The 12,513-nt window shown below is 39.5% G+C and overlaps 1 protein-coding gene across 1 annotated transcript in view; it reads left to right on the top strand.

Moving 5' to 3' along the window:
• The first annotated feature begins 371 nt into the window (after window positions 1-371).
• Window positions 372-12,513, top strand: part of LOC126166973 (cytoplasmic tRNA 2-thiolation protein 1) — a 48,430-nt gene continuing 36,288 nt past the window's right edge. The window contains exons 1-3 of the mRNA XM_049920445.1: window positions 372-696; window positions 10,717-10,948; window positions 12,369-12,487. Of these exons, the coding sequence (XP_049776402.1) occupies window positions 649-696; window positions 10,717-10,948; window positions 12,369-12,487 (399 nt within the window). The 5' untranslated portion in view covers window positions 372-648. The remainder of the gene's footprint in view (window positions 697-10,716; window positions 10,949-12,368; window positions 12,488-12,513) is intronic.

The following is a 12,513-nucleotide window of genomic DNA, read 5'->3' as shown; positions in this document are numbered from 1 at the left end:
CATTTTTCATTTGAAACCCTATAATGTGTATATCAATGTAGTCAAAAAAGACTATAGAATTTAATGAAGTCATAAAAAATTATTTTTCACCATTTATAAGTACCCTGTATCCTTAAGGACACGCATCAACACATTATCCACTATTATAACTGAGCGCGCGGCGATAATAGGTTAACTTCCGATGTTTACAGACGACGACGTCGTCATAACTTGCTTCCCGAGAAACTCTGACTTGGCTTACGGTCCGTTGATGGCTCTTGTGAAAGCCGCTATTTGAAATTCAGTGTAGAATATTTTGACGTGACGTGACGGCCAGTGCGCATGACTCGTTTCCAACCAAAGATGATTTCACTATTTTTGCTCCGCTCCTTCGTTATAGTAGATCTTTGCCTTATTTATTACGTGCGTTTTTGTCTGCTGTCAATTCGTTTGTTTATATTTTTGCGATGCAAAGTCTGAAATTCCGTATAGAGTCATTTTACACAGCCTAACCGTTGATTGAGGTGGTTTTCATGATTGGGTGGTGGAGCGGTGGTTACAGTACGATGCTATCGCTTTGGACGTGATTGAATAGCAGTGCTTCTAAGTTTTACGTAAACACATGGTTCATTAATTGGCCACCAACAAGAATAACAGAAGACCGTCGGCATGCCTGTTACTTGTTCTTCTGGATGCGGCAAAAGAGCAATTTTAAAGGTAAGTGAGATGACACGATGCTTAGAAGAATGAATGCTTGAATCTTTCGGTTTTGTAGATCTACCTTAGCGTTAATGCCTCGTAGAACAGAAGACTTAAGTAGAACTAACTGTTCGTAAATGAAAAAAAAAACGTTGTACTTCAGGGACCAGCCGAATGAGCTAGTGCAATTGTTAGGTCGTTTGCCTCATATTCACGAGGAAATAGTTTGCTATGCCGGATCATCATGATTAAGGTTTAACGAAATCGTTTCATGCAAATTCGGCGATGGTTCCCTCAAGGCCACTGCGGACCACACGTTCTATCCATATATATTTATGTATTATTGTGCTTTTATACTTGAAGTTATTTATTTTCATTGTATTGTGATGAAAAATCTGTGTGAGATGATTTCTGAGTAGATTAGATTAGTACTTGTTCCATAGATCATGAACACGACACTTAGTAATGATGTGGAACGTGTCAGGTTAATAAAATATGTCTGTACAAGATATTACATTACACAAAATATTGCATGACACTAATGTTTAAGTTGATGTTTTTTTTCTCCCCTTAATTTATATCTAAAAATTCAGCCAATGAGTAGAAGGAGTTGTCATCTAGAAATTGTTAATTTATTTTTAAATGTTAGTTGGATATCTGTCAGGCTTTTGATGCTGTTTGGTAGGTGACCAAAGCATAATTTACCCCTTTCTGTGCCAAAGTTAGATTGAACCCTGCATAGTGAAGACCATCCTTTCTCCTGGTGTTATAGCTATGCACACTGCTATTACTTTTGACTGGGTTGGATTATTAACAACAAATTTGATAAGTGAATATATATACTGTGAGGATCCCTAGATCCTTAAATAGATGTCTGCAGGATGACGGTGAGTGGGCTCCAGCAATTATTCTGATTACACGTTTTTGAGCAATGAATACTTTTCTACTCAACGATGAATTACCCAAAAATATGATGCCATACGAAAGCAGTGAATGAAAGTCAGCATAGTAAGCTAATTTACTGAGATTCTTATAACCAAAATTTGCAATAACCCTAATAGCATACATAGCTTAACTCAGACGTTTCAGCAGACCATCAATGTGTTGCTTCCAGTTTGGCCTCTCATCAATGGACACACCTAAAAATTTTGAAAATTCTACCTTAGCTACAGACTTCTGTTCAAAGTCTATATTTATTACTGGAGTTGTGCCATTTACTGTACAGAACTGTATATATTGTCTTTTATCAAAATTTAACGAGAGTCTGTTGCTGAGAACCACTTAATAACTTTGTGAAAAACATCATTTACAATTACATCACTTAGTTCTTGGTTTTTGGATGTTATTACTATACTTGTATCATCAGCAAAAAGAACTAACTTTGCATCTTCATCAATGTGGAATGGTAAGTCATTAATGTATATCAAGAACAGTGAAGGATCTAAGACCAAAACCTGTGGGATCCCGTACTTGATAGCCCCCCAGTTTGAGGAATCAGCTGTTGTTTTAACATTACATGAACAACTCATTTCAACTTTCTGCATGCTTCCAGTTAAGTATGAATTGAAACATTTGTGCACTGCTCCCCTCAAACCATAATGATTTAGCTTATCTAAAAGAATTCAATGATTTACACAATCTAAGGCCTTTGAAAGATCACAAAAAATACCAATGGGTGATGTCCGGTTATTCAGAGCATTTAATATTTGATCAGTGAAAGCGTATATAGCATTTTCTGTTGAAAAGCCTTTCTGAAAACCAAGCTGACATTTTGTTAGTACTTTATTTTTACAAATATGGGAGGCTACTCTTGAATACATTACTTTCTCAAAAATTTTTGATAGAGCTGTCAGAAGAAAATTGGGCGGTAGTTGTTGACATCCGATGTATCCCCCTTTTTATGCAATGGTTTTACAATGGCATATTTCAGTCTATTGGGGAAAACACCCTGCTCCAAAGAGCTATTACATACGTGGCTGAGAATCCTACGTATCTGTGGGGAACAAGCTTTAAGTACCTTGCTGGAAATGTCATCAATTCCGTAAGAGCTTTTACTTTTCAGTGATTTTATTATTTTACTGATTTCAGAGGGAGAAGTTGGTGGAATTACAGTTGTTTCAAACTGCAAAGGTATGGCCTCTTCTATTAGTAGCCTTGCCTCTTCTAGTGAAGATCTAGATCCTATTTTCTGCACAACATTTAAAAAATGATTATTGAAAATATTTTCAATTTCTGATTGTTTGTTAGTACACTTGTCATTCAGTTTTATGGCACTAAAGTCTTCCTGTGCTCTTGGTTGCCCTGTTTCACTTTCAATAATATTCCAAATTGCTTTAATTTTATTGTCAGAGTTACTGATCTCAGACATGATACACATGCTTCTGGACTTTTAATAATTTTTCTTAGTACTGCACAATAGTTTTTATAATATTGAACAATTTCGGGTGCAGTACTCCCTCTTGCTGTTAGATACAGTTCTCTTTTACGGTTGCAAGATATTCTTATTCCTTTAGTTAGCCACGGTTTTTTATATGTTTTCTTGGAATTATATATAAATGAGTGACCTGGGATCTCCGTAATTGTGGAAGATTAGCTGGAGATCAGAGTAATTTTTGGATGTTAATTAGCAAAGCCAGGGTTTTGCATTTGTTGTTTTTGCGACTGATGCCTGTTTATGGAATGTAATGAGGAACTACCATAAATTTGGTTTCTTTTTCTCCATCTTTGTCATTCAACAATCACATGGAAAACCATGCACTCTGATACGTATCAGGTTACAGTTGAAATGAGAAGCGGAAAAGAAAAAATTGTTTTAGACGATTTTTTAATACAAGATGGACAGTGTGACTGCTCTTAACTGCAAACTAGTGCACACTGACATGTATGTTACTATACCTTAGTAGGCAGAGCATCCATTACCCGGCCCAGAAAAGAATCTGGAGTTTCAAAATAAAAGCTATGATAAATGAAACACAGGGTTAGTGCTCTTGAAATGATTGAAATGGTAAACTGCCCAACTAATTCTCAAAGATCACATACAGAGTCCTTTCCTGTCTCCACGCATACATTTTGCAAAACAGAAAGGGAGTTACTCTCCTCCTTTTACTGCTCAAGAAGATGCAAGAGATACTACACTTAGTGAAAGGCTATGGTTTCAGAGTATGTGGAACCTACAATATTCTTGGGTATTGCTGTCATAGGCCTTCCTTCTGTACTGGCCACACATGATGTGGCAGCACATTGTGGAAATAGTAAAGGTAATACATCTAGACAAATCAGTGATTACTGAGAACAGCGTAACAAACAAATATGAAGTTATGTTTGCTACACTTAAATTTTATTGTAGACATCTAATTCTACTATTCTGCCATCAAGGAGGTCAAATCAACATATGCCCCAGGGGCTCACAACTCTTTTGTGAGTATGTGCTTACCTACCATGGAGCTCCAGCTTTTGCAATACTACTTCCCTTTGCGGGCTCCAAGCCTATACTTAGACTATCCCATTTCCTATCTGCCTTTCCATCGGAGGTCTTTGTGGTACAGTCCCCTACTGGACCTCATACATGGTACAGGACATTAATTTTCCATTTCACTTCTGACACACTCTACACCTTTCCATTAATAAATACATGGTCCCCATTGTTGGGTTTCACCTACCACCACTGTTCCAAAATTTTCAGAATTGCACGTCATGCAGGGAGGGTCGCCCAGTGTGATGTCTGTTTCACCTTTGTGCCTTTCCACTTTAGCACCCTTCATTTCCAATAAGGCAATATGCCCATAACCCAATGTGATAGCCATCTTGTTATAGGGGGTCATCACCTGCATGGCGGTAGCCTTGTGACCACATGGGGATCGCACTGTGCCCATCATGTCTGGGGCATGGAGGCTCCAAGCAACAGCTTACTGGCCAGGTAGCTGTTTCTGAGGCTGGGTGGTGCCCATGGGGAGAGCTTCCGTTTAGAGTGGGTGGCACTATGGGTGGATGCTCTACATATGAAGTGGATGAAGGTGATCACACAGCTCCAGCAGTCTCTTCAGAAGGAAAGAATTTGTACAGTGCAGAGATGTACGACACCAAAATGTTTCCTTCCTTGGATATGCCTTGGGAGGAACTTAGGACTAAGCAACAAGCAGAGAAATACACCCCCCAATACCAGGTTTGTACAAGGACAGATGGTGATTCTTTTTTGACCACAAAGCTTTTATTCTTGTCAAGACTATAGAGGATAGGTTTGGGGAAGCTGCAGTAATATCCAAAATAAAGAGTGGATCAGTTTTGGTTAAAACAGCATCACCTGCCCAGTCATGGGTATTGCTTGCTTGTGACAAATGGGTAACATTCTGGTGACTGTCACTTCCCATAGTAGTCTAAACATGATTTAAGGCATCATTTTCCGTTGTGACCTCCTCTTGCAGTCTGACAATGAACTATGCGCCAATGTGGAGTGACAAGGTGTACTCTTTGTCCCTCATGTCCACAAAGGGCCAAAGGGCAATATGGTTGTTACCGAGACCTTTATCTTGGGCTTTGAGGGCAGTTCATTGGCTAAAAATGTCAGGGTGGTGGCATACTTATGTGACGTGAAACTGCATGTCTCCCCCCCCCCCCCCCCCTCTCTCCCGAATGTAGTGTTTCAAATGTATGGAGTTTGGCCACTTGTCTTCATGTTGCAATGCCAACCAAATTCTGTGGAGACTGTGGATGGTCATTGCACACGAACATTCCTTGTGCTCCTCCCACCTATGTGAACTGTAAACAGCACCATTCTCCATGCTCAATAGAGAGAGAGAGAGAGAGAGAGAGAGAATATAGGAACATAAGACTCTGGTCAGTCTGACATACCAAGAGGTCAAGAAAAAGTATGTGTGTCTACATACTACATGCATGACCTGCTGCTGGTACTCTCCCCCAGTATGCACCCCTTCTTCAGCCTACTGTGGACACTCAGGGCTGCTGACCATGTCTGTCCCCCCCCCCCCCCCCCCTCCCCGCTGATGGATGAGGGCTCTCCTCCTGCTCCTTCGCCCACACCCACTTAGGGAGCAATGACTCCCAACCCACTGGGGGCACCAATCCCCAACCTCCAGCTAGAGCCACATCACCCTCATCTGGCTTCTCACACCCAGAAGGATTGCCTCAAGACACTCCCCTCTGTGGTTTCTGTAGCTGTGTAACTGGATACCAGCCAGTGATTGAAGGATCCACAGGCTGCTGGTCATAGTGCTTCATGTTCTTCTTTAGTCCTTGGATTAGATTCAGAGAAATCATTCAAACTCACTAAGGATAATTAAGGCAACAATAAGTATTCCAAGATGAAGGAAATTCCTGTGGCCCCAACACTGCCAGATCCCACATGTTCTGATTATGTGACCATAGCAACAATCCCGGTGGCCCCTAAGGCTCCAGATCACATCACACATTTCTCAGATCCTATGTGTGTTGATCATATCACCTCTCAACTGGTGGTAGCAGGGAACCCTGGGACATAACCTGCCTCCTTGGCCTTCATGCCCTCACAGTATACTGACAGCAAGATTCCCCAGTGGAATTGTAGCAATTTTTTCCACCATCTGTCTGAGGTGCGACATCTCTTAAGCTCCTCCCCTGCTACCTGCATTGCCCTTCAGGAAACTTGGTTCCCAGCAACATGAACCCCTGCCCTTTGTAGCTATCAGGGATGTTTTAAGAATTATGCTGATTACGACATGCTGTTGGGTGTTGGACTCTATACACAGCAAACCTGTGCCTCTTAGACAGTTTTGGACATTGTGGCTAAGGCAAATTCAGGATTTTACCATCTGTAATGTTTATCTCCCTCCCAATGGTCGATTGCCTTAGAACATATTGTCTGCATTGGTTTCTCAGCTCCCCCTACCTTTCCTATCTTGGGTGACTTCACATCATCCACTTTTGATGAAATCGTTGACTGAATACTACACTGTTCCAATTTGCACCTAAAAGAGTACTAGCGTAACTGCATTCCAAGTGCTGATGGCAATACCTTACTCTTCCAAATTGTCACCACATTAGATAGCTCCATAACAGACCTGCAACTGAAAAACATGTTTTGATGTTCAATTACTTAATGCTGTCAAAAAACTGTAAAGTGTAAAATGTCACTTATTGTGGACCTCGTGTGTGTACTGTTGCTTGACACCGGATATGTGCTCAGGAGTGTATCTTTAAGTAGTTGTAGTCAAATAACATTATTAATTTGATTTTGTTGGCTGTGGCTTCCAAATTTTACTAAACCTTTATGGCATTGCACTTTGTTTGTACCACAACACAATGAAAAAACAAGTTAGCAATTCAGAGATATACAGACAACATCTTTCGGTGAAGGTAGAGTTAGGTTTAATGTACATAGACTTTGAAGTACAAGGCAAGGTGTATATCCCCCTGTGCCAGTTATTAGGGTTTCTTTCCATCCAGTTCACGTGTGGGGCATGGAAAGAATGTTTGTTTAAATGCCCTTATGCATGCTGTAATTAATCTAATCTTGTCCTCATGATCCCTATGTGAGCAGTACATAGGTATTGTAGTACATTCCTAGAGTCATCATTTAAACCTAGTTCTGGAAACCTAGGCTTTCTTGGAATTCTTTGTGGCTATCTTCAAGAGTCTGCCAATCCAGTTTCTTCGGTATCCCTGTTGGACTCTCCCACAGGTCAAACAAACTTGTGATCATTCATGCTGCCCTTCTCTGTATATCTTCAGTATCCCCTATTAGTCCTATTTGGTATGGGTCCCACATAGTTGTGCAACATTCTAGGATGGGTCACATAAGGGATTTGCAAGCAGTCTCCTTTGTAGACAGATTGCATTTCCCCATATTCTACTAATAAACCTGTCTACCACCTGCTTTACCTGTTATTGAGCCTATGTGATCATTCCATTTCACATCCCTATAAAGTGTTACATCCAGGTATTTGTATGAATTGGGTGATTCCAGCTGTGACTCATTGGTGTTATACTTGTAGGATTCTGTGTTTCTTTGATTTGTGAAGTTGACAATTTTACATATGTGAGCATTTAAAGTAAGTTGCCAGTCTTTGCACCATTTTGAAATCTTATCAAGATCTGACTGAATATTTATGAGGCTTCTTTCAGTCAGCACTTGATTATACAATGAAGAGCCAAAGAATCTGGTACACCTGCCTGATATCGTGTAGGGCCCCCATGAGCACACAGAAGTGCCACAACATGATGTGTCACGGACTCGACTAATGTCTGAAGTTGTGCTGAAGGGACTGACACCATGAATCCTCCAGGGCTGTCCATAAATCTGTAAGAGTATGAAAAGGTGGAGATCTCCTCTAAATAGCACGTTGCAGGGCAACCCAGATATGCTCTATAATGTTAATGTCTGGGGAGTTTGCTGAATGGCAGAAGTGTTTAAACTCAGAAGATTGTTCCTGGAGACACTCTGTAGCAATTCTGGAAGTGTGGGGCATCACATTGTCCTGCTGGAATTGCCCAAGTCTGTCGGAATGCAAAATGGACGTGAATGGATCCAGGTGATCAGACAGGATGCTTATGTACATGTCACATGTCAGAGTCATATCTAGATGTATCAGGTGTCCCATATCACTCCAAACTGCACATGCCCTACACCATTATAGAGCCTCCACTGGCTTGAACAGTCCCCTGCTGACATGCATGGTCCATCATGGTCCATGCATGAGGTTGTCTCTATACCTGTACATGTCCATTTGCTCAATACAATTTGAAATGAGACTTAGAGAAAGCTTTTGACAATGTTGATTGGAATACTCTCTTTCAAATTCTGAAGGTGGCAGGGGTAAAATACAGGGAGCGAAAGGCAATTTACAATTTGTACAGAAACCAGATGGCAGTTATAAGAGTCGAGGGGTATGAAAGGGAAGCAGTGGTTGGGAAGGGAGTGAGACAGGGTTGTAGCCTATCCGCAATGTTATTCAATCTGTATATTAAGCAAGCAGTAAAGGAAACAAAAGAAAAGTTCGGAGTAGGTATTAAAATCCACGGAGAAGAAATAAAAACTGTGAGGTTCGCCAATGACATTGTAATTCTGTCAGAGACAGCAAAGGACTTGGAAGAGCGGTTGAACGGAATGGACAGTGTCTTGAAAGGAGGGTATAAGACAAACATCAACAAAAGCAAAATGAGGATAATGGAATGTAGTCTAATTAAATCAGGTGATGCTGAGGGAATTAGATTAGGAAATGAGACACTTAAAGTAGTAAAGGAGTTTTGCTATTTGGGGAGCAAAATAACTGATGATGGTCGCAGTAGAGAGGATATAAAATGTAGACTGGCAATTGCAAGGAAAGCGTTTCTGAAGAAGAAAAATTTGTTAACATCGAGTATAGATTTAAATGTCAGGAAGTCGTTTCTGAAAGTATTTGTATGGAGTGTAGCCATGTATGGAAGTGAAACGTGTCCCATAAATAGTTTAGACAAAAAGAGAATAGAAGCTTTCGAAATGTGGTGCTACAGAAGAATGCTGAAGATTAGATGGGTAGATCACTTAACTAATGAGGAGGTATTGAATAGAATTGGGGTGAAGAGGAGCTTGTGGCACAACTTGACTAGAAGAGGGGATCGGTTGGTAGGACATGTTCTGTGACATCGAGGGATCACCAATTTAGTATTGGAGGGCAGCGTGGAGGGTAAAAATCGTAGAGGGAGACCAAGAGATGAATACACCAAGCAGATTCAGAAGGATGTAGGCTGCAGTAGGTACTGGGAGATGTAGAAGCTTGCACAGTATAGAGTAGCCTGGAGAGCTGCATCAAACCAGTCTCAGGACTGAAGACCACCACAACAACAACAACAATTTGAAATGAGACTTGTCTGCCCAGCCAACATGTTGCCAGTCATCAACAGTCCAAAGCTTGTGAGCCAACTCTAATGATCTTGTTGTTGATGGGATGTTAAACCCTAATCTTCCTTTCTTCAAGTAAATTCTTTTTCACATTACACACACCAGTCTTAAATTTAGAAAGCCTGCATGGAATCTCAACCATTTCCACCAGCCCTGCTCTTCGGCAGTCAGAAGAGTGCTGGAGATCTAATTGGACACAGTTTTCTGGACAAAGTGCAGCAAGTCAGATTGGCCCAACAATACCACCTACAGGCGTGTAGCTGCCAAGAAAAATCTGGAATTGCTTTAAACACAGCAGAACCAGGTGTGCAGAATGAAAATCCGTTTCTTTATAAGTGGGAGATTTTACACAACCCTGAATGTGATAGTGGCATAGGGAGTGGCATAGGGGAGCAAACATAGGTCACATTATTTGTGAATGCCCTGTAAGAGGATTTTGAGGAGACTGGAACAACTTCATAAAGACTCTTCCAAAGATGATTGTGTCGTTAAGCACCGTGGACATAGGGCTATGATGCCACCATGAAATTAATGTTATTTCTAAAAGTTCACTTGCTATAATTTTATGAATTTGTTATAGTTTTTATGCTTGTTTTATATCTTATTTTTCTGTTTTACACATCACAATTTTCTGTCATTTTGCCATACACTAAATAAATAAATAACAACTCTGTGTTCACTTGTAATGAAGCACAACCTCATTTGTAAAGAATGGAATAGGACATTAGCCATATTCTTCCCAAATTTTCACTTCATTTAATGACAGTTCACTGGCTGAGCTTAGTGTAGCACTGAATTTTCGGGCCACTGAAGACGTAGTCCAACTGGGTCTAATGAATTATACAGTAAGATGTCAATATAAGCATAAGTTAATACCTTAACTTACTGATTGTGTCCACAGTAAATGTTTAGCAAGTTTACTTCATGGTATATACATTAGTTTCACATTTATTTTGAGAAAATGCTGCCAACAGTAATATTAGTGTTGATGGTTTAGATGATGGCAATGTTGAGTGGACCATATAACTGATTAGTAACTTGTTGATATCTGTTTATAATTAATTTGTCATATTATGCATATGTTTCCTTTTTTATGGTCAGAAGGCTCTTCCTCACTTCTCAGCCTTTATCACCAGAAATATCAATAATTTGTTTTCTTTTTGTAGAGGCCAAAAACGGGTGATGCCCTCTGCAAAGATTGTTTCTTTTGGGCATTTGAGACAGAAGTTCACAACACTATTATCAATGGCCACCTCTTCAAACCTGGGCAGTTAGTAGCGGTGGCAGCCTCAGGTGGCAAAGACTCTACAGTACTTGCATATATTCTCAAGATCCTTAATGAACGACATAACTATGGGCTGAATTTGGTCTTGCTATCAGTAGACGAAGGAATCACAGGTAAGTGATGATTTGTTTGGATACTTGCTAACTTGTTATTGTTAACAGTTCAGTAAAAACTCTATGCTCCAGCACAGAAATTGTTGTGTTCATTGTGAGTTAATATGATCAACAACATGAGGATCCGGGAAGCAATGGAACCACTGCATTAAAGACACTTAATGTGTATCCATAAGACATATGGCCTGTTAATCAAAAGATACTGTGAGATATCTCCATTGGCAAAAGATTCCAGATTAGTGTCCCTTCAGTTCTCCAGGAGGGGACTGCCAAGGAGGTGATAACCAAGAGGAAAAGATTGACTACGGTAACAAGAATGAATAAAGAAAACCTAGCTAAAAACAGCAATGTTATAGAGTGTAAGTAAAGCAGTTCAGAAACCAAAGGCAAAAGTCATGCATTTTGAATGTAGCAAGAGTTGAAAATATTGGTGCTATATGACAATCATCACTCATATTCCATAATACCTACCACAGTAACAATATTACTATCTATCTTACGAGTTGGTATTACACAGAAAGGAGTTGGGTATTCAGCCATAAACATTTAATAGCCTACGCAGTGATATGAAGAATCTAATACATAATAAAATATTTCTTTTATCTTTGTTTTATGAAGTGAGTACCCACATTTTAATGTTCAGGTTTTTAATCTGTAATTTTCTGATGGTACTTCCACCTCATTCTGATTTATTACATTTCAGGAAAGTGTGTACATTTGTGCTCTTAGTGTAATTCATTCATTTTACTTCTTTGGCTCACTTTGGAATATACAAAGTGTTGTTGAGCTCCAGTGTCTACCAGTAAATCTCCAAAATCTGACCACTTGGATGTTTAAGTAGTCACATTTTGTCTTCTGGTGCCAGACGTTCAGCTTAAAACTGCTTATTTTATTTACTTAACAGGTGAGACACTAGAATTTCAGTTGTTATCAATCTTCTCCCACTTTCATAATCATGTTAAAGAAATCAATGAATTTACTCCTGTAGAACAGAAACCATGCAAAGGAAGCTTTGGTAAATAGATAAATATAGTGTGGCTCAAAACCTAATACATGTCCTTCCTATTCAGATTTTTGTACCTATTTTCACATCTGAGTGTTTTCACATTCTCATTTTTTAAAAGTCAGTGTTTGGGCTAGGAACAAAATCCCAAATCTCTCTCATCAGTCACATTACTCAATCTGCAATACAGGCAGACCTATGCATGTTTTTGATTTTGTTATACATTTATGAGAGTGATGTGTTGATATCCATTTGCGCACTTAAAAATAATCAAAACTGCGCGAGTAATACTTGATAAAGTATTCATTTAAATTAAGAACTGGGTGGAAATGATGATGTACTACAAAAAATATGTGATAAGTTTGGGCTGTGTTGCATTTAACAAATTTTTAATTAACAATTCATTTGTTGCCTTAGGTTATCGTGATGATAGTTTGGAAACAGTGAAGAAGAACAGAGATGAATATGAGATGCCTCTGAAAATTTTGTCATATGAAGAATTGTATGGTTGGAGCATGGATGCCATAGTGAAACAGGTTGGTTTAGGTTTAGATTTTTGGTA

The sequence above is a fragment of the Schistocerca cancellata genome, chromosome 1, assembly GCF_023864275.1.
Source record: "Schistocerca cancellata isolate TAMUIC-IGC-003103 chromosome 1, iqSchCanc2.1, whole genome shotgun sequence".
Taxonomy (NCBI): Eukaryota; Metazoa; Arthropoda; class Insecta; order Orthoptera; family Acrididae; genus Schistocerca; species Schistocerca cancellata.
This window is presented reverse-complemented; position numbering and strand designations above follow the sequence as displayed.